Source organism: Xenopus laevis, chromosome 9_10L, assembly GCF_017654675.1.
Source record: "Xenopus laevis strain J_2021 chromosome 9_10L, Xenopus_laevis_v10.1, whole genome shotgun sequence".
Classification (NCBI taxonomy): Eukaryota; Metazoa; Chordata; class Amphibia; order Anura; family Pipidae; genus Xenopus; species Xenopus laevis.
Window position 1 is genome coordinate 108520027 of NC_054387.1, and position 23144 is coordinate 108543170.

The 23144-nt window shown below is 41.3% G+C and overlaps 1 protein-coding gene across 5 annotated transcripts in view; it reads left to right on the forward strand.

Moving 5' to 3' along the window:
* The first annotated feature begins 3523 nt into the window (after positions 1-3523).
* The window catches only part of pdgfa.L (platelet derived growth factor subunit A L homeolog), a 36824-nt gene continuing 17203 nt past the window's right edge, over positions 3524-23144 (forward strand). For 2 of the 5 annotated variants that reach the window (XR_005964217.1, XM_041577256.1), the window contains exons 1-4: positions 3524-4224; positions 7451-7547; positions 15515-15628; positions 18723-18910. Coding sequence is in view for 4 of the 5 variants with exons in the window: in XM_041577256.1 (XP_041433190.1) it covers positions 4150-4224; positions 7451-7547; positions 15515-15628; positions 18723-18910 (474 nt within the window). In the remaining variant the exon portion in view is untranslated. The remainder of the gene's footprint in view (positions 4225-7450; positions 7548-15514; positions 15629-18722; positions 18911-23144) is intronic. The other 3 variants (XM_018236408.2, XM_018236409.2, XM_018236410.2) reach the window with 3 other exon arrangements.

Below are 23144 nucleotides of genomic sequence, written 5' to 3' on the forward strand. Positions count from 1 at the left end.
TAATGCTGTGCTCGACAGATGAACTGTGGCCCTTGCTCTCCTGCAAAAAAAAGTTTTGTATTTGTGTCCAGTTCTGCCAGACCCCCAACAGTCCTCTCCACTTGCCAGTTGGCACATGGGCAGTACAGTTTACACTTACTCTGATTATGGAAAGGAGGAATATCGACCCCTTCCCGTCACATCTTCTGCTGGCAATGGAGTAACTAGTTGTTACAGGGCCCCACAGCAAATTCAGTTTAGGGCCACAAAACACTGGTAAATTGACCTATTCTGCCAAAATATATTAAAAATGCTTATTAATTAGGGCCTTAATGGGCCCTCCACACTCCTGGGTGCCCATGTGACTGCAGCTTCTTCTTCCTCTGTAGTTACACCCCAGGCTGCTAGACCTAGGGCCAAATTCCCTAACCGGCAAAAATTCGCCAGTGACGGCTTTGCAGCAATCGCAACTCGTTGCCAGGCGTAGATTCGCTGGGACAATGCTAATTCACTAAGATGCGAAGTTGCGTCCAAGACCCTGAACGCTGGCGAATTTTCGATAGCGTTACTTCGATAATCAAAGTGAAGATGCCCTAGCGTTGCCTAATTTGATTAAGTTACATGGACATATATGTTGCAGCAAATATATTACATTACACAAGTCCAGGGAACCTTCATAAAGAAAATAGAGTTATAATAATGCCCTACACATGAGCCCAGTGTATAGTTTATGTTCCATATGTAAGAAAATGTATGGGGGAATCCGGTTACCCAAAAAAAAATTACGGACCTTTGCAGGCTATCACTCTGAAATAAGGAAAAGACTCCAGCGTTTTTTAGGACTTCGAAAAATGTTCCACTAAATATTGAGGAAGTCCTATGCACTCCAATGCACTTTGCCAGGTCTGAGCTAACGGTTACGTTCAGTAAAAGCCGGAGTTACGTCCATTCGCCAAAGCGAAAATTCGCCTGGTGTTAGAGTGTGAATGATCACTAGCGTCTGTCTCTTTCGCTGGTGAAGTTACGTCTGCACCTGTTAGTAAATCGGCGAAGTGCCTGAATGACGTCACGCTGGCGGATTTTCGCCAGCGTTAGTCACTTTGCCCTTTAGCAAATCTGCCCCCTAGTGTCCAGCAGCAGGCTAGGGGGGACTTTCACTTTTTTCCTATATAGGGTCTTTCCCCTTAAATCTACTTGTCTTAGGCATGAGTCCTTGGGTGTCTATATAGAAAATATACCCCTGCTGCAAATACTACCCAAGTTATTCCAAACTGATCAATGCCAGGGAGCATATCTCCAATTCTCTTCAATGGGGAATGACTACACAGAAAAGAGAACTTTTGACTGCAATGATACTCCTTAGAGAGAGATCTGGTGTGAATAAGTGAGAAATCCCCCTAAAGCCCTGTCTACAGTGTCTAAGGTCCCTATCACATTCACACACACATCCTTGTGTTATAAATCATCTCCTGTGGTTCATTCTGTTGGTAGAAACATTCAGAGCAGGGCAGACCTTGCTGCATTATTTCCTGTACCTGTTTTATGTTAATATTCTCCTATTATGCATATTCTCCTGTACCTATTTTATGTAAAAGCTGATGTAGAACATAGCACCTGTGTGTTTCCTATTGCTTCCAGCAGAGGGCGCGCTCAGCTTGAATACAGAAGGCTCCGCACTGACCATCTGTTTCCAGTAGTTGTGACAGCTGGGGGAGTAGTTGTGGTGTTTGGGGCTGTGTGTGAAGGTGTCTGCGCATCCCATGTGCTCATATTGCGCTGATAAAATCCTCACTGACTCATCAGTCTGGAGAATAAGGGTGTTAGCATATTACACAGAGCTGATTCACTCTAGCACTGCCTAGCACAACATCAGGACCACAGGGTCATCCTCAGGAATAATCCCATTTCAACTAGTTCCTTTTAATGTTATATATGCTGCTCAGACACATTCCAGCATAGAGTTTTATTGTAATGTCCCTACAAAAAATAATTTTGGGCCCCCCTTAAATTTGAGATTAGGACAGTTTTCATAGGCGAATGTTAGTGCTGCTCATTAGTCATCCCACCCCATCTCACACCCTATGGGTGTTATGTAATAAAAAGCACTACGTTTGCCCTGGGGCAGTAACTCATAGCAACCAAACATCTTATTGGTTGCTATGGGTTACTGCTCCCGGGCAAATGTAGTTCCTTATATTACATATGGGGTATATCTCTTGTCCCCCCGGAGTTTAACTTTTTCTTTATTCAAAAGAATGATTCACCCCCTGCTGAGTTAGAAGCCAATGTTTTCTCATTGGTCAAGGGTGCGAAGGTCGCTGCATGTCTAGGAACCCCCCAGCAACCAATCCGGGGTCGCTTGTATTAAAGCAAACATCTGGCTGGTTGCTATAGGTTACTAGAACGTGGGCACCTTGTATACGTCTGACAGTTTCAGTAGCAGGTGCTGGGAATCCAGGCTGCTAGGACCTGTAGCAGGGAGTTCGTCGCAGCAGTGCATGGAGGGATTCTATTCTATTTACTCCCTCTGTACTTTTGAATTTCGCATGAAAATAAGTAATTCCACTCTGTTGGCCAGAGGAATTGCATATGACAGCTGGAGCCTTTATAAAGACCATAGAGCTACAAGGTGACTTCTAAAATCCTAATATTTTGAAATGATGGGGGAGGGGTCCATGATTATTTTATAATGATACTTGCAGCCCTTGGGATGCAAATGACATCACTAAGCGCTGATGACATCATCCACTTTATAGGGATATTGTTTACAGGCCATGGGTGTAACTACAGAGGAAGCAGACCCCCTGGCTGCAATGGGAGCAGGAATTATAAGGGGCTCCATGAGGCCCAAATAATGCTCAATTTCAATATCTATTAGTAAAAACCATTGCAACCTCTGGATATGTTGGGAGCTCTAAGATTAATTTGCTGTGGGGCCCAGTTATAGTTATTCACTATATATATATAAATATAGTGAATAAAGTACCCCCTCTTGTAAATTATAAGGATATTATAAGTCACCAAGGAGTTTCATGACCATATAAAAAAAACGAGTGTTTTTATACAGGTCTTGGAACCCAGAGGTAACTTCTAATATCCTCATATTTTGCAACTGGGGGTACTTTATTTATTATAATACACAAGTTTCAGTGAGTCATGTGACAGAAATGACATCAGAACTCACCATTTATAACGATATAATTTACAGGACATTCATGGCTTTTGTGTATTATACATATATATACATATATATATATATATATATATATATATATATATATATATATATATATATATATATATTTATATATATATATATTGAGAAGGTGTCAGGCAGCAGCAGCAGTTTGAGGCTATGCAGGGGGTCAGTATATGTGTGTGTGTATATATAATATATATAGTTTGAGGCAGTGGCTATGCAGGGGGTGAGTAGATTTCAATGGAGCAGAGGCAGGAGAGCAGCCCCGACCCTCCCCATAGCTGTGTGTCTGCCACTCACACTTGCCGCCCAGATCCTGCCCACTGGCTGCCGGGAGTTGTGTTGCTTAGTAGAGAGCGAGAGAGAGGGGGCGGCGCTTGGGAGCTGGCAGCGCTATAATCGCCACTGTCTGTAGCACAGGCCGTTGGTCTCAGAAGAGCTGAGCGCAGTGAGCCTGGAGTTTCGCAGCGTTGGGGATTGTTCAGGTGCAGAGACTGGTGCAAGGGAAGCGCCTCTGAGCCTGTCAATGTTTGGAAAGTTCATTGATTCTCCCCTTGTGTCTTAGTACAGAGAAATCGTGCGCTTTGCCTGCTTTTCCGCTAATAACGCTGGATTGACAGGGGAGGCGGCGCAGAAGGAGCTCCGGCATCAGACAGGTGATGGGCGTTACAGTGGATACGTTGGGCTGATCTGAGCGCTAATCCTGCGCCTCATCCACTGCTGAAGGCACCCGAGCATCAGCCAGCGACACCCGAGCATCAGCCAGCGACACCCGGCAGCGACGGGCGGGGAGGGGGAAAGGGGGCTACAGTGGATACACCCGACACAAACCTGCGCCTCATCTACCGATTTGCTGGGCTGTTGTTTTGCCCCTAAGGGATGTTACTGACTCCCCCGGCTACAGGAGCGGGTCTGCGGCTCCTACCGCAAAACGTTGCATTGTCATCGAGCAGAAATCGCAGCAGGACGCAATGAGGATCTGGGCTCGGATTCTGCTGCTGCTGCTAAGCGTCTGCTGCTGTTACCTGTCTCCTTCATTGGGCGAGGTACGTCTCGTGTGTGTTGTGTGTGTGTGAGATAAAAACCCATTTCTCCAGCAGAAGGTTTAGGGGGGAGCTGCTGCTGCAGAACCTCTTGAGCAGATCTCTCTTGTAAAAAAAAACTCTGAAGCAGAATCCAGCTTTTCAATTTCCATCTATGCAAATATTTTATTTTATTTTAAAAAATATGATTGATCAAAGAGGTTCTGCAGCAGCTTCCAGCATCAGTGCAGTGATGGCCATGTGACCCTCCCAGGGTGGTCTGCATCATTAACAATCCCACCGAAGGAAGCCGTCCCCCCCCCACTGTGCAGCAGTAGCACATTCCCCTCTCTCCAAGCCCAGACAAGACTGGAACATGTTCTTGCACATTGCAGGGCTAAATGTTTCTATTTTCTACTATGTCAGTGGCCGCACACACAAGTGCTAAATGTGATATATTCTCGCTGAGCACATCTGTCTGCATGCACGCTGCCTCCCAGGACTCAAAGTTACTCGCTGGAATTAATGCCTGTTTGTTTCATCTCAAGGCAGGAATAATGTCACATGGAAAAATGCAAAAAAAAAAATCATTAAAGGGCATATAAACCCCCCACCTTCCCTAATGAAAGAAATTTCCACGCTCAGCAGCTTTCCAACCTATACTCATGGCGGATTTTCTGTGGTTATAAAGTTTATTTTGTAAATGCATCTTGTGAAACAATGTAGCAGAAGCCATGCCCGGCCGACTTCTCCTTCTGATACATTGTGGCGAGAGACAGAACCAGCAGTGCACAATGCACACTGATGAATAACTTTAAACTTGTCATAAATGTATATGGTGAAAGTTGCTTAGAATGACGTTTTCTGTCACTAGGCAACGTTTACTTTTTAAGTTTGCATCCCATTTACCAGTGGGTATTGAGGTTTTTTTCCCCCCCCATATGGGAGAGTTTGTGGGTGGTTATGAAACAGAAAACCTCCACAGAGGTCAAGAAATTAAGGTTTAGGGAAATCGGTGAATTCCCAGGGAGACTTGCCCCTAAGAGGATGTGCTAATTTGTGTTTTAATTTTTAAAAGCAAATCTATTAACTGCACCCCCCCCAACTGCCAGTTTAGCAGTCGCCAGGCAGAATACTTCCTTGGGAATAGGGGAAATGCTAATTCAGTTAATGCCTCCAGTACAAAGGGAGCTGAGAGCTAAAGTTTGAGCGATGCCTCAGGTGCAGATATAATCCATATTTTTGTTGAGGGACAGTTTTTACAGCACAGATGCAAGATTTAGTTATCTCCAAGTCCTTACCGCCCAACTGCCTAAAAAAAATCCTTAAAATATTCACAGCAACATCCATATTGTGGCCCCCCAAAATTCCCCTCCCCCTGAATCTGGATTTTCATGGCTTAATGGAAGCAGTAACCTGTTTTTTTCCCCCCAAATGGATTTGATTTACACACTCCTAGATACGGTCTTCAAAGGGGCCAATCATTTGTCATCTACAGTATAATGGCAATTGTCTGTGGCAGGGTCAGTCTATCTTGGCCTTTCAAGCTGGTTATGAAAGAGGGTGGAGGGGGGCCCCTTCCGATTGAACATGCTGCAGGGTAGCATACACTAATTATCCGTATGCACCGGGGGGCACTGATCTTCCACCTGTAGATCTCCAGCTGGGCTACTACTTCTGCTAGCCTATGGCAGGTTGCTGGGGCTGGAAGTCCAACAACAACAGATGGAGGAGCTGGAGACTGACTGCACTAGGGTGGGGAGGATAGCACAGCAATGTGGAGCTTGCATGGATAGCTCTAACTAAGACTTTTCTCTGACTTGTTGATCTGAAAGGTGCCCTTATATTTCATGTACATGCCAACGTGCTTTTATGTGGTTGAATGTTGGTGGGTCCAAGTAGGGGCAGATGCCTCCAGGTCCTCCTAGAACAGTACAGAGACAGTGAAAATGAATACAAATACAAGCAACATGTTATATATGTATATAATATTATAATAGTACCCCACTTTTGGCAAATTGTAAGTCCCAAATGCCAATACACTATCCATGCCAACACGGTGTGCTGCCCTTTTTTAATGTTCCCTTTGAGTCTCTTAGTTTCCAGACTTCAGACATCCTAGCGGGAAAACAGATTTAACACGCACTTTTCGAGTCTGGCTAGTGGAGAGGGGGCTGGTTTGTCTGCCTCTGCTGTCCAAGCGACTGATTACAGGGGGAGTGAGGAATCACTTTCCTTGCACTTGTGAGCAGCAGGCAGTTGCGACTCTGTAGCACAAATAACACAAGCCAGGTGACAAAGGTGAAACAGAGATAAGGGGCAATAAACCTGAATGGCACAATTATAAAGCGTTGCTGTTTTATTTTCACATACAAACAGACACTTTAGCTTTCCCTTTGTCACATGGGCTGTGGTGTATTTGTTTTTTTTTTGTTTTTTTGGTGCACCAGAGACTACTTTCTCCACTTACAGGGCCAGAAGAGCATAAAAAAAAGACCCTTTTAATTTTTTCTAAGTGCACAAGGTGAAATTACTGGTGCTAAATGTTGGTGCAAAGTTGCGCCAATGTGACTACTTGTGTTCTTGGTGCATGAACTCTGTGTAACAATTCTATTTAGGTAGGCATGCTTATATTCCTTGGCTGGACTTAGTATATCCAAAACTGGTAGATCATTATCATTGACCCGAAACTAGTTAGCGGTCTTATGCCAAAATTCAGTGACAACGTTGGGTTGGAATTCAGTGTTTGCATCTACTGATAGCAAATATCACCCCAATTGACTTGTACCTGGAAAAGGGGCTTTAATGGGATGCAGGTAACGGTGCTACCCCCCCCTCCATCCATAGTAGTCCGTGCCATTGGTTTAGCAACCAATAAAGTGTGCTGATTTTTATGATAGAGCTTTTACATTAAACCAATGGAACTGGATTAGGTTTGCCTCTTTATGGCAAAAATGTTGCACTCTGCAGTACTGCACTGCAGAAGAGGATGCTGGGAAGTGTAGTCGATGACAGCTAGGTGCTGGTACCAGTGGAAAATGCGCTACTGTCATTGGTAGCTTCTGGCGTAGCTTTTAGTGGCTCTGCTAAAAGTGCTCCGTCATGCAATGTGTCTCACTCTGCAGCATGTTCAATAGGACGGGAGGGAGAACCCTGCCTTCAATATTAGTCTGAGTAGTGGGAGTGGATTATGGTGGGTTTTTTTGTGTGCGTTTCTTTTTTAATGTGTTTATTCCCTGGTGGCCCGAAGGAAGCAGAGATCCCCCAGGAGCTGATCGAGAGGCTGGCTCACAGCGAAATCCGCAGCATCAGTGACCTACAGCGGCTCCTGGACATTGATTCCGTAGGTAAATTCAGTTTATTTTTTATCTTAATGTTCTTCTTCCTCTATCCCCACCACGCCCCACCTGAAATAGTAGGTTGGCACCTTTACTCATTTCCCATGTCAGACTGCCCGCCCTGTGTTTGCCTTGGTCTCCGCTTGTGAATGGCCAAAGAATGAGAAGAAAGGTCACTTTTCCCAAAGCAATAAACAGCAGCCAAGCTGAGTCAAGCAATTGATAAGCCGCCGGGGCTCATAATGAGTGGGTGTGGTGATGCTTTATTGGGCCGGGGAGTCCAAACATCACTGCGTGTACTAATAAGTTACCTATGTACCCGGCCTGACAGGCAGAAAGTTAATAGGGCAGCTTCATTACTTCCTATATCTTCATTTATTTACAACCCCTTCTGCACTATTTAGGTTGAATACTAGGGGTTGGTCACATGATCTTTATTCCTTTGAAAACTCAAGTTTCAGTTGAGAACTATAACCATTGGGAGAACCGCCTTTTATTTTCTCACTTATTGGCAAAATATATGACGCCTGTTATCTGGAACTCTTGGGACCTGGGGTTTTCCAGATAAGGGGTTCTTCCATATTTGGGAGCACCATTCCTTATGGCTGCTAAAAAAAAATCATTTTAAACCTTCAAAGAAACTAATATACTACCGATATGGATATGTTTTGTCTTATTATTATAAAGAAAAAGGAAGCCTTCTATACGACTGTACGGAGGATAGCGTTCTGGTATTTCAATAGAAATCCACCAGAGGTCTATTAACCCGGTTTCTGAGGGGTCTATAAAGATGGTTTTTGGTTAATAAAGGGGTTCTATTAACCCGGTTTCTGGTTAATAGACCCCCACACCTTTACTCTTTTAGTAAATGATTTAACAATTCATCCATAAGTCAAATAATTTTGGGGATATTTTTAATTTTGATATGGTCTCTTATTATTCTCTGATCCTCGGATCCTACATTGGACTGACTAAATCAAAACTGCTGTTTAATTTATTAAGACTAATGAGGCCCAGTGGCAATTATCATCGGCTGCATCTTCAGGGACGTCAGTGTTTCCAGTAACTAGGCCATAATAGACACAGAAGTTTGGGCTGTTCTTTTTTTATTCTTCTCCGCAGCCTATTCCTTTATCCTCAAGCCTCCATAATAAAGCAAAGATCCAGAGTGTGTGTGTGTTTGTTTGCTCCGCACATAAATAGGCTTATTCAGGTTACTGCTGAGCTATTGTGGAGGAGGATTGTGCTGAATGGAAAACACTGCCTTTTGTGTGCTTTTTGGACCAAAGAAAAGGGTCGCCCAGGTTTATGTTATTTTAGTGTGTATTGTGGTAACTAGGGCTGAATCCTAAGATTTACATTTTACAGCATGCATATTTCCAGCGCATGGATAGCACTGATGCTTTACTGATAATATCGATATTATCTTGCTTTGATGGTTGTCGCTTGTGTAGATTTTATATTTGTGCTGATTAGTGGAAATACTAAGGGATAGGGGTAGTAGCAGGACTTTGGTAGAAGATAAGACTCCTGTACACTACACACTTGTTCCTGATTCTGATTGGCTGTTGGTTCACCCGCTGGATTGCACCTGCACCCTATATATCTCTGATTAAAAGGTGTTATAATTTATGGTATTATTAGAAGACACCTTGGAGCTTCATGTCCTATATAAAATGATGGGACAGAACTAAGGCTGGTCTGATTCTGGACTACAACTTTTTATGAATGAGCCGTTTGCAGTAGTTAAAAGCTACTAGTACCCTTAATCCCCAGGCTATAAATAGTGAGTTGGACCTGTGCAATAGAATTGATTTGAGTGGGCATAACCCACTGTGTATTATACTAAATTGGATTATGTTGGCTTAATGTCGGTTGGAAATTGGAAAAACAAAAGCATCAGATTCTGTAAAACAGCTTCTCTTGAATCCCTTCCATCGGTCAAAAGGGGGGAGGTTACTGTGAATTGTAATTTACCAACAATCAGAGTTTCTAGCAGTGGTGTAACAATAGAGAAGGGACTGGCAAGTACAGACAAGGGACAGGATTGGGGTCCTGGCTGAAGAGCAATTTCAATGCAAGGGAACAAAACATAGTCTTTCCCTTTGGTTGAAGGAATGGATCATAGGCATAAAAAGAGTGGTTGGAAATTCTTAGGGTAGTTTTTTTTTAAACCTGTTTTTCTTATGCCAGCCAAATCAAGCTTTGAGACCCAATAATTGGTCCCTGTAACTCATTTTTGATGATTATTTAGATTGTAAAATGAGTTTTTACTTTAATCTGGGGGACCATGATCCAACATGTGGAACCATAGGATGAGATATATGATTTACGGCAACAGTACACAGTGAAATTTTGGATGTTTTGACCTGGAATTGGTTCCCTTTACCTTCGGTAGAAATAGCTTAGCAGTGCCAACAGGCTACAGGGCCCTACAGGCTATTATTGACATGCCAATGCACCCATGGGTCCAAGCAATTTCCACTTTTGTTGCCCACTTAGACACTTAGTTTTAGGGGGTAAAATGACCCGGAATTGTGGCATGTGCCCTTATTAACTGGGCTGGTTCTAGGATGTTTCACAAATTGCTGGACAGGTATACTTAGTATCAGGAGTTGTATTATTACCATTAGTTTTCCCTAGATTGGGGTCCCAGCCCTGCATCTTATTTTGGGCCCCTCTTTTCCTTCAGCCCCTTATGGAGTGTAGACTCAAAATAAGAGCAATAAGAGAAGCAATACTTACTGTATAGTCGCAACCTGACACCTTGCGAATTTTACCTTCAGCACTACGAAATAACATTATATGTATGCCGTCCCTGCTCAGAAGCCTGTATTGTTAGTGTAATTGCAATATATATCCTGCTTAAAGGTATTTAAATAATCATTCCAATTATTTAGGATTACAGGGCACTAGATATTTTTTAAAATGTTCACCTGTTGACAGGAGATGTTTTAGTGAGCTATCAAATAAAAACACATTATCCCTGGTGGTGACAAGAGGCAGGAGACAGCAGGCAGGGTTACAATTTAGCCTTTAATGAACAGGGCAGGATTCTTTTGATGACATTTTGGGTGCCACCTCTGCTTAAATAATTGCCGCCAGCCATATCCCAAGCACTCCCTTTGAAGCTGCACTCAGAACTCCTGACTGCAGCCGTGGGCATAAATAATAGAAAGCAATTATTTGCAGGGTATTAAAACAAATCAATTGTACATAATCAAGACCACAGGGCCATTTTTCTCTCTGTTCATGTAATTGTTTGCACGGCATAGAAATCCACTTCTCATTTGCCTGACTATGGGGGGATAATTGCTGGACTGGGGCGAGTTTTCTGCTGCTTCACACGGCGTTGCTTTGGGCGGCCGACGAAGCTGCACTGCTGCATGCTGTACTGTCTGTGTAAATGAAATGACGATAAAAGGTGCTTTTATCTTGAAAGGGGAAAATTTAATTCCTAGTTAACAATGGAAACTTGTGTCATTTAAAATGGTGGAGCATGTGTTAATTTTTGCATACACACACTCACACACATACACTGAGGAATAGATAAAGATATATCCCGGGAATATGTAGGGACCTTATTGTGCAGTAAAAGTAATACAATTATGTGTATTTACACTGCTGGATTAATCACTGTAACTAGTACAGGTATGGGATCCATTGTCCGGAAAAACCATTATCCAGAAAGCTCCGAATTATGGAAAGGCCGTCTCAAATAGACTCAATTTTTTCAGAATAATCCAAATTTTTTAAAAATGATTTCCTTTTTCTCTGTAATAATAAAACAGTACCTCGTACTTGATCCAAACTAAGATATAATTAATCCTTATTGGAAGCAAAACCAGCCTATTGGGATTATTTAATGTTTACATGATTTTCTAAGTAGACCTAAGGTATGAAGATCCAAATTACGGAAAGATCCGTTATCCAGAAAACCTCAGGTCCCGAGCATTATGCATAACAGGTCCCATAACTGTACTGCTAACTTGTAGTCCCTTCATTATACTGTATATTCAGCCCCCCACATAATGCTGAGCTAGAACCCCCAGCATCCCACTGAATGGGCCATAATGGCAGGTTATTGCTTTGCTTGCTATTGCATTTAGGGTATTTGAATGCTCTACCCTATTATTTACTGTATATCATGCTAAAAGTTCATTTGATGTGGTCTACCCCTTTAAGTTGTTTTGTGAATTTTGTAAAGCATGGTGTAACTATCCAAGGTTCTGCCAGTGATGTAGAACTGGGACTCAGAAGCTTAAGGGGCCCAGGGGAAGAAGACCCAAATCTAGACTTGAACTGAGTCCCTCAATCGAAAGGAGGGATATCCAGTTCAGTGTTGGCTGAGGATTCTGGGAGCTGCAGCACTTTTCATAAGAAGGGCGATAATTGTTATCCTTGTAGAGTTTAGTTATCAAGAATGGAAGTAGGTGCATTTCTTTAGTAGAGCAGCAAGTGTTTCCAAAGTGTTAAAACAGAGCTTGCTTTGGCTGAGCCGGCTGATTCACGTCTCACCCAGGATTTAGGGAAGTAAGTGGTTGTTATCCTCTTTCTTTAAATATCAAAGTGATATGAGAGCAGGAAGAGATTTGGGCTGAGAGTGTTATTCATGGAGCATAATTACATTGGAGAGCGAGGCCTACCTAAATAGAACAGATTTCATTTAAAATACTGGCAAGCAAGTTGGGGATATGTGCCAGATAATGCTCAGTATAGTCTTCATAAATATTCTACCCTGTGCTTAGACCCTGGGCGCCTCATAGTACCAGTACAAGATTAGGCCCTGTCTGTTTTGGGGATATAGTTTATTTTTTTTGGGAAGGTTGTCATGTAGATAGATCCCAGTGTGATTACTGATCTGCTTGGCAGGTCCTGCATGCACAGTGCCCGCTGCTTATTTGTGTGCATTTTCTGTCCTTTAAGTGGCCTTGCTTTCTAGTTTAATCACAGTACTATTTAGGGAGTTAAATCAGGTTCAGGCACTTTTCATGACAGGCTATCAGTGTCCTCCACCTTTTTTCTGGGTCTTGTGTCTGTAAATCTATCAGTTGTACGAGTGAAGAGGAGAAGATACATGGCCAATGTAAATCAAATGCTAGATTTGTATATACGCTCTGTGGGCTACCAACTGATCACCTGACTTTCCAACATCTCATTTCCAAGGCAAGGGGATTCATATGAGGTTGGGTTTTCTCTTTGCTGCATGATCAGCCTCTGCTTTTCTGAGAAGTTCTTCCACTGGATGTTGTTGGTGGAAGTCTCTTTCCATCCAGCAACAATAGTATTAGTGAGCTTGGGTACTGATGTCGGGGATGTGGAACATTGTTGGTGGAACTCTCTATCCATTCAGCAACAATAGCATTAGTGAGGTTGGGCACTAATGTTGGGGGTCATGTCTGTATTTTAGTTGATGTTCCAGTTCATCTCACAGGTGCACAAGACTTTGTTTAGGCCAGTTAAAGGGATACTGTCATGGGAAAAAATGTTTTTTTTTTTCAGTTAATAGTGCTGTTTCAGCAGAATTCTGCACTGAAATCAATTTCTCAAAAGAGCAAACAGATTTTTTTTATATTTAATTTTGAAATCTGACATGGGGCTAGACATATTGTCAATTTCCCAGCTGTACACAGTCATGTGACTTGTCCTCTGATAAATTTCAGTCACTCTTTACTGCTGTAGTGCAAGTTGGAGTCATATCACCCCCCCCCACAGCAGTCTAACAACAGAACAGTAAAATCCAGGTCCCACTGCGACACATTCCGTTACATTGAGTAGGACTGCCAAGCAGTTCCATCCTAAAGTGCTGGCTCTTTCTGAAACCACATGACCAGGCAAAATGACCTGAGATGGCTGCCTACACACCAATATTAAAACTTAATACACTTGCTGGTTCATGAATTACATATTATATTATAAATTATATTTTAGAGTGAATTATTTGCAGTGTAAACAGTTTTATTTAGAAATAAAAACGACTTCATAAAAATCATGACCGAATCCCTTTAAGTTCTTCCACGCTCATCTCTGTAAACCTATTCTGTATGGATCTAACTTCATGGATGGGACATTATTGTATTGAAACAGGAAACAGCCTTCTGCATAACTGTTGCACCAAAGTAGGAAGCACAGGATACTTAAGAATCTTATTCTATGATGTAGCCTGACGTTTTGCCTTCTGTAGTACCAGGGGGCCCTAGCCTAAACCATGGAAAAGAGTCCCAACCATTGCTCCTCCACCACTTGTTCTCCTGGAATTTGCCAACACCTTCAGACTCTCCAGAAGAAACATTTCCAGTGCTCCAGAGTCCAGTGGAACTTTAACACCACTATTTCCCCCCATTTAGTCTATCTATAAAGGCCTAGTGTTGGAATGCAAGTCAGTAGTAGCAGGGAATTGATTTTTGTAGCTTTGGCCTTGGTGCATTTTGACGTTCATTAGCTCAACATGAATATAATGTGCATTTTAGTCTATGTAAGTGATTGTGATTCCAATCATGTTATGTCTATCTATCGCTATAGATCAATTTAAGGAGCCTTCCTATCAGCCTTCTGAAAATGCAATTGAGTTTTCTGGCTGGAGCTCAAATGGAAGTCAATATCTGAAGCATTCCATGCTGGGTCGCCCTATTATTTATTTCACTTGGCACCCCTCCATTTTACCATTTTGCTGGTAATGCTCGGATTGCATTTTCAGATACATTATGAAACGAGCCAGAGCTAATTGTCATATATTTTATCCTTTCTCTAAACATGGGCAGTACATCAGGACATAAAATATTAAAGCGAAACTCTTTGGTCCCTTGCCACAGACGCATTCTAAATGAACAGTTGGCAATGTTCCCCCAGTCCGAAATGAGTTCAGTTCAGAAAATACCAAGGTATCTAGATTCAAGGATACAGAAACAATAGGCGGCCAATCAAAGCACTTATTCATGGCTCAAGTTCCAGAAATAAGGGATAGCAAAGTCACTACCCATGCTAAGGGGTGTTAAATCCTTCTGAGCCCCATTTAGAATATACTAAGGTTAAAATATTTAAAAATACAGATGTTCCAATAATATCACTCCAGCAAATCGGTTTTTACTCAAAGTCTAATTGTAAAGAACCTTATATTTTAAGATTTCAGTTGTATCTGTGAGAACATATGTCACCCTTATTATTTAGAATTGGCTCTCTCAGCCACTGCACTGTAGCGAGGCTGAAGGTTTTTTTTGTTTTGTTAGTGAAATGAATATATTGACTTGTCTTTTATTACATCCTTTCTTAAACAATTATATCCTTACCCTGCATTATATTTATTATGTGATAACGATGCTGATAGAGAGGGTAATGCACCATTGCTGTGATTATACACCGTGACCGATAAGTTCCATGAGCATATAAAGGCTCAAGGCAAGGTCATGGAATAGGAACTCCATGCTGGTTTCTACCATGCATTATCATTTTCAGTAGGTAAATATTGTATATAATGCTAATGGGGTTCTGAACATTGTTCTTTTTTTTCTATATTTTACAGTTTTGGGGAACAATTGAAAACGTACTGTGTTAACGCAAGTAGGAACAGTGTAATCACCCTTGAGTCAATGACACTTGGCCTTGTCCAAGGAAAACATTTGGGCTAAACTGATGTTTTCATCAGCCCTCTATACTCTATAACTCTATATGCTTTTACTCTTATACTCTATATGCTTTTAATGACCCTGTTTTGATCTAAAGGGAGCATGTTTTTTTTCTTGGAAGCACCTACATTTCAGCAAAAAGAAGAATGTGAGTTCCTCCAAAAATTAGTAAAGCGGCAAGTAAAAAAAATACAAAAAGTTCATTAGAACATTGCCTAACGCGTTTCGTGCCTGTTGGAACCTATATTTTCCCTACTTTATGCTATGAATATCCATTGTTCAGGGGTTCTTTTCTGTATTGTAGATAAAAACATCTTCCAGTCTCATGTGTTCCCTACGTTTCTTACCCCACAGGAGGAGGCGAGGATGCTTCTGGAGCCAACATAAGATCACAAACGCACGACTTCCATCATAATAGGCTGGTGCCAGAAAAGCGTTCCGTTCCGAGTCGTAGAAAAAGAAGCGTTGGTAAGCTGGAAAAAAAAATTATATTATAACTTATGCTTTTGGGTAATCTGGGAGTATCTTTTATATATTTTAAAGGAATATTTCTCATGAAATTTTAATTTTTAGACCGTGGTATTCTCAGTTTGTTTTGTGACCAGGAGCTAATTGCTTTGGTTTAATTACCCTAGCAACTAACCAGCAATTTGAAAATGGAAAACTGATTTGTACAGGGCTTGCATACAAATCGAAATCGAAAATTTGTGATTTTTTTTTGTGTTTTAATAGGCTTAAAAAAAAAATCATACAAATCTAAAAACACGGCACCTCAAACCGAGGCTGCATAAAAGTCAATGGGAACAGTCCAATTGATTTTTGGTTGAGTCTGGGGTTTAGGGCAATTTCATGATGTTTTCGGAGCTTTCGGGTGAAAACTGAAAAATTCTGAGATTTCGGGGAAAATTCACGAAAAAATCGAGAAAATTTGAGCTTTTCCCGGAAAGGTAATTTTTGGGAAAATGTAATAAATAAGCGTTAAAAACCCAAGCGGCTTAGATCGAAGTTTGTAGCAGCCGATATTGAGATAAATTCGAAACTTGATAAATAACACCCTAAGAGTAACAATAAAACTGAAACTTCATAGTCAGTCTCCTCTTCGATTGCCAACCAGATGTTCAGATCTAAAAGAGGTTTGATAGGAAGGCTAATATTTAAAAAAACATAAAAAAAGGAAGACCAGTTGAAAGATTGCATAGAATAGGACCACCCTTAAAATACTAAGCTTGCTAACATACCCGGGCTCATTTATAAACACTGGGCAAATTTGCACCTGGGTAGTAACCCACAGCAACCAATCAGTGACTGTCTTTTTACAGGCAGCTGCAAATTGAACAGTGAAAGCAAGCATTTGATTGGTTGCTATTCTTTACTGCCCTTTACTGAGCCCCAGCGAGTTTTGAAAGTCAATTTACCTTCTGAGGCTTATGGCATATGGGGTGTATATTGGACAGGTGCACTGTGTTATCTAATATAGGGCGACTCATACTCTGATTATACATGAGAAATAAACATTTTGAGGAAGGACATAATGCTGTGAAGGTGTTCATACTCATACTGTCTCATTGAAGGCAGGTGGGTGTGCATAGAGAAGGCAGAATTCTTATTGGAAGAGCCTCTTGTACTAAATGGGCAGCTGCTTTGGATGTCTTATTGGACAGTGTTGCTTTAAGATTCCAACCTTGCGCTACAATTCTGAGAAAGCTTCAACCCTTGATAATCTCTTTGACTAGCGCCCAAACAGTTCGAAAGAACCACCAGTGTAACCCTAACCTAAAGGGGCCCTCTGTATTATGTGACATAATGAAAAAAAAAATCTACTTCTAAGCAACTTTCTAAAGGGCATTCATTACATGTTTTAATGTTGATATTGCAGTTAAAAAGCAGTATTTATTTATCCCTGACCCTTTCTGATCTCTGGCTCTGACGCTTGAAACAATGTAGGAGTCTTATTTATGCAGGTATATTTATATCTTGCCGTCTGCATATCCATATTGGATCAGCTTTTATTAAATGGTCAATTTCCTGTACTAGAATAATATGGAAGCGAGATGTAGAAGGCACAAGTAAAGGAATTATCTGCTCGCTCCACAGTTAGTAAACGTCCCAGAGCTCAAATATACAAATACATTATCAGGTTTAATGTTACGTAAGCAGATGCCCTTGGTGAATTAGTGTGTTCACACCATAAGGTCAACGGAGCTCTTGGTTCCCAAAGGAAATGTACTTTTATTGCTTACAATGCCCTGTTTTGTGACATGGTAGATACATATTTAAAACAGTTCTGTACGTGATTATGTTAATTTCTCTGCACTGTTTTCTCAGCTGCATTTGTTAAGGGCAAGGGATGCCATTATACAGGTTCTGATTTTCGCCAGCCTCTAGGGGGGACGTGGCGGTATGCAGAAGTTTTTAGGAACTTCTATGTACTGGAATACTTTTACCCTATATATATATATATATATATATATATATATATATATATATAAGTAGTGGTGACATATTGCATATGACATATTGACATATTGCATCGCTAGAATTCCAGGCAGGTGCAGGGATGACTCATATACTCGAGTAGTGTGTGGAACGGGAGGTGCAGACAACGTGTAAGGAAAATAGACCTAGTGCTTTGTCTGTTGGCTTTATACATATTAATATTATAAATGCTAAAGTGTTTATCGTCTAATAGTATTATTATAACCAAACCCTAAAAATGAATATGTCTAAAAATGCCATATTTTATATACTGAACTTATTGCTCCAGCCTAAAGTTTCAGCTTGTCAATAGCAGCAATGATCCAGGACTTCAAACTTGTCACAGGGGGTCACCATCTTGGAAAGTGTCTGTGACACTCACATGCTCAGTGGGCTCTGAGCAGCTGTTGAGAAGCTAAATTTTAGGGGTCGTGGCAAATTATCAAGCAGAAAATGAGGTTGGTCTGTAATATAAGGTGATGCTACAGGGCTAATTATTACATTCTGATGCTAATTGCACTGGTTTCTGTGCTGCCATGTAGTAATTATCTGTATTAATTACTAATCAGTCTTATATTGTGACATTTCTATTCCATGTGTACTGTATATTGTGAGTGTGTCCCTAAGCTCAGTGACAGCAGCACAGAGCATGTGCAGTGAATCAGCAGAAAAGAAGATGGGGAGCTACTGGGGCATCTTTGGAGACACAGATCTTTACTGATAAAGGGCTGTGGTTGCCTTTTGCTGGTACAGAAGCCCAAAACAACAATTCTAGCCTACTTGTTTAGTTAGGCATTACTTCTCCTTTAAAGCTGAATTTACATAGTGAAAGAAAACATAATTCTAAACAACTTTCTGATATACTTTCATTCCGCATTTTCATTTGTTCTGACTACTGAAAGAAAGAAGTAGCAGGATCCAGCTGACCTGGAGGAATACCCACTAGGGATGAACAAATACTGCCTTCAATAGCGATGGCATTTAAAACCTTTGAAAATGCTTAATGCACAGTGGAAAGTTGCTGTTGCAGTACTTCCTGTTGGGTCTACAGTACTAACAATCTTTTCTCCCATTTCTTTTGTGACAGAAGAAGCAGTCCCTGCTATCTGTAAAACAAGAACTGTTATATACGAGATACCTCGTAGCCAAATTGATCCAACATCTGCCAATTTTCTGATCTGGCCTCCATGCGTGGAGGTGAAACGATGCACAGGATGCTGCAACACCAGCAGTGTCAAGTGCCAGCCATCAAGGATACACCACAGGAATGTCAAGGTAAAGACTGAATGCACGCTGCTATCCTTCTCAATACAGACTCAACTGACATGATCAGGTGATTGTTCATTCTGCTTCAATGGAGGAAGCTGTATATGTGCTCCCTAAACAACCAGCTATCAGAGTAATGTGTACCTTAGCACCTCTGTTTTGGGATGTCTAGAGTCTCCGATAGACTTTGTGAGACCAGGAAAACTCCCGCTGGGCCGAGGTGACAGTGGGCCCTCCGGCTCACCCAACTATTTGCCTAGGGTGCCTGTAGCATGGACATTCCACATTTCTATACGGGAAGAGAAATTTAAGGGGTGGTTCACCTTTAAGTTAACTTTTAGTTTGTTATAGGATGGCTAATTCTAAGCAACCTTTTAATTGGCCTTCATGTTTTTGAATTATTTGCCTTCTTCTTGATCCCCTTTAAAAAGATGGGTCACCTTTGAGTTAACTATGTGATAGAACGGCTAATTCTAAGCAATTGGCCTTCGTTTTTTAATTATTTGCCTTTTTCTTCTGACTCTTTCCAACTTTCAAATGGGGGGCACTGACCCCCTATCCAAAAAACAAATACTCTGTAAGGCTACAAATGTATTGTTATTGCTACCTATTATTACTCATCTTTCTATTCAGGCCTCTCCTATTCATATTCTAGTCTCTTATTCAGGGCCGGATTTACACAGCAGGCACCCCTAAGTCCGCTGTCGTTCGTCTCCCCGTCCCCTCTCTTTTATTCGCTGAAACTTTCATCATTGGGACCGGTGCAATGGGGATTGGCTCACGGGAGATTTAAAAACTATCGTATCTCCTGCTCATCCCCAGTGTTTCTGAACCAATGCCGACCCCTAAAATAGTGCTGCCCTAGGCCCGGGCCTCTCCACAAATCCGGGCCTGCTCTTATTCAAATCAATTGCATGGTTGCTAGGGTATTATGGACCCTATCAACCAGAATATGGAAATTGCAAACTTGGAAGCTGCTGAATAATAAGCTAAATAACTCAAAAACCAGAAATAATAAAAAATAAAAACCAACTGCAAATTGTCTCAGAATATCACTCTCTACACCATACTAAAAGTTTAAAGGTGAACAATGCCCCAGTGGCGCCCCAGTCTGACTCTAGCTACGATTCATGCTGGGGGTTTCCTTGTACTTTCAAACCATGGAATGCATATTGGAGAGTTGCTTAGTATTTTTAAACAAGATTATATTTCTGGGTGTGCATCTACTTTAAGAGTTGAGGATTGATAAAGATCGTCCACAGGCTGCCAGCAGTATGCACCTCTCCGTAGCTATATGATGCTCATTATGCGGAACAAGCCATGGCCAGGTTTTTCTAAAGAAAAAAAAAAAGTTTTACTTACTTAGGGATATTTTCCCTTTTAAGGTTATTTGCTACTCTATACTATATCAGCTGGCACTGAGAAAAGAGGCGTTTGGTCTCATAACATACTAAAGCGATAATTCTGCTGTTGGAAGAGATTTCAGACCCACGCTCTGCTCCATTTACTGATTCTTGTATCTGCCTGGGTTGCAAAAATATTTGAAGGCTTGGAACAAGCAAGCGTTTAAGTCAAGTCTAAGGGCAGGAGGTTAAAGTGGATGCAAGGAGAAGGCTCGTAATTGTTGAACTTCCATGCTAACCACATTAGCTCTCCGTGGAACAATGGGGCACAGTGTGTGCTGCTGGCCCGGAGCGGTGCCCTTTTGTAGGCCTTTGATACAGACGACTGTTTGAATGGCAGCATTTTCTAACTCCGGCTTTGGGACTTAGATGGCTTAGTGCGTCGTCAGTTAGCAAATTGTAAGGGAGGGTCATGCAGGATGTGGTTGAAAAGTGCTATATATTGGTGGCCTTCACGGAGTATTCTTGGAATGTTTTTGAGCTTGCTTTTGCTTGCACGACGTCTAGCTTTTATAAAGGCCTCTATTTTCGATTAAAATAGAAGCAGTTCTTTTTTCGGAGACCAAGGTACTGAGCTCATAGCGTGGGCAGCAGCAGCCAGGAAATGGTATTTATATCTGGAGATCAATAAAAGATAACGCTAGCGAGCCGACAAGGATGTCTAACTAAATATTATGCTCCTTGCTGGCAAAGAGGATTTTATTTCAAAGGCGTAATTACCACCGTAGCTGCTTAAAGGGAAAGTAAAACCGAATCACCAATTGTCCTCACATAGCATCTCTGTATTAAACAGCATAATGCAGAATTGAAACCTTCATAAAAGTCCTCCATTTAAAATAATATAATTTTGACATAACATGACATGGCATAACATACTTTAACAAATAATAAATGATTAAAGTGTAGATAAAGAGATTGGTAATAACAAGGACAATGAACTGTCCCAACAATTAGAGGTGCTGGATTGTGAAACCTATATAAATTCTTTAGAATTGCTGTATGTTAAAAGACTGGTCTGAAAGCTTGCTTAAGGAGGAACGCTGACATGGGAATTACCATTGCCAATTTTAGGGAAGGTATAATTCTTGGCATCTTTTAGGGCAACTTCTCAGGTTCATTGTAGATTGTCTATGGATTAAGCATAGGTAGATATTCATTTATGTGTTACATTTGTTCTGCATATGTGGTAGAAGATGTAAACTAAACATCTGGCACTATTGGAGATGGATTCTGGCTTGTGGTGCTCTTTAGTAGTTGCTTTAGTAGAGTGATCCTCAAGCAGCTTCTTTTTGAATTCCTGGTTTGTAGGCAAGTTTTGGTTGCATAAAAACCAAGTTTATGGCCGAACAGAGCCTCCTGTAGGCTGCCAGTCTACATAGGGGCCACCAGTAATCAAGCACAGCCCATAATTGGCATCACCAGGGACTTTTTGCTTGCTTGTGTTGCTCTCCAACTTTTTAAACATTTGAATGTGGCTCACAGGTAAATAAGGTTGGGGATCACAGTCTAGTAGGAAACATGCTGAATATGTTGTAATAATCCTGCTAGCAACCCCCCACCAAAATGAATTTTCTACTCACAATGCAAGAGTATCGTCTAGTAAGTCTGCCTATCCGTTGTCTCTCCTTGACATCTTGCATCTTAAATAGAGGGTCCACCATGAAGTCGTGATTCACCTGATCTTGCAGAATCTCATACATATGTAACTCATTTGCAACCTAAATGGAACTGCCACTTAAAATGTTGGTCACTTTTAATTTATATTTTTGTCACATAAGTATTTAGAGGGATAACAAGCCGACCAAAGCTGTATAACACTGGGCTTTCATTTTTTAGAAAACAGATTTGCTGTGGAAATTCCCAGGTATGGCAGCCCTATGCACCAAACTTGTGCACTCCATTGGGTATCATAACAGCCTTATGGGCTACCTGACTGATAGCTGCTCATCTTAAGGTATTACTAGGAACTTTTCAATAAGGTATATAACAATCAGCCCATTTTCTCCCCAAATGTATGGGCCAGTGAAATATACCTTCAGTGAGAAGGTATTAGCCACACCAGTAGTAGCTGTATTTAGTTAATTTCTAGAACAGCTATTCTAATTCATGCAACCCACCCTAATGCACGGGAGCACTTGTTTTGGCAGGGTGACAAAATGCATAACTGTGATTTTTGTTTTTGTGTGTGCACTTTAAACCTTTTTTATGACTTTTCTTGTTGAGCCATGGTCTCCATGGCTTGTGAAAGGGACCTGATGGGTTATAAATGTTACATACATCATGTTTTCTGAGATGGGACTGTTATTCATGTGGGATTTGGTCCTTCAGGGGATTTTGATGGGTCACAGTCTGCCCAAGGGACCCATAGTTTTTGGTGTATGTATTCACATTTTAATATATTTCTGTCCATGAACCTGTACTCGATTGGGTTAAAGGACCAGTAACACAGAAAATGGAAATTATTAACTGACCTGACCTTATTTCTATTCAGTACACTTTCTTTCTTTGATGTATGAGTCCTGGTTTTCGCTGCAGTGTGTTATATTTATATATCTCCTGTTTAAACAACGCCCCACCCAGTTTGTTCAGTAGAACTTAAGGTTTTACATATTCATGAACTGCCCTGACCGGGCAAAAAATAGTTTTATCTGAAAATACCTCTTTCTAGAAATGGTACAGAAGTTTCAAATGTGCAGAGTAGATATGGGAATGCATTTTAAGGTCTGCTCATTTGGTTGGGTCACCAGGCGAGTAGACTGTGATGCAATCTTAACTCTTAACAGATCTGGATGATCTGATGGTTAAGCCCCTGGATCAGATCACAGTGGAGGCCTGTGAAG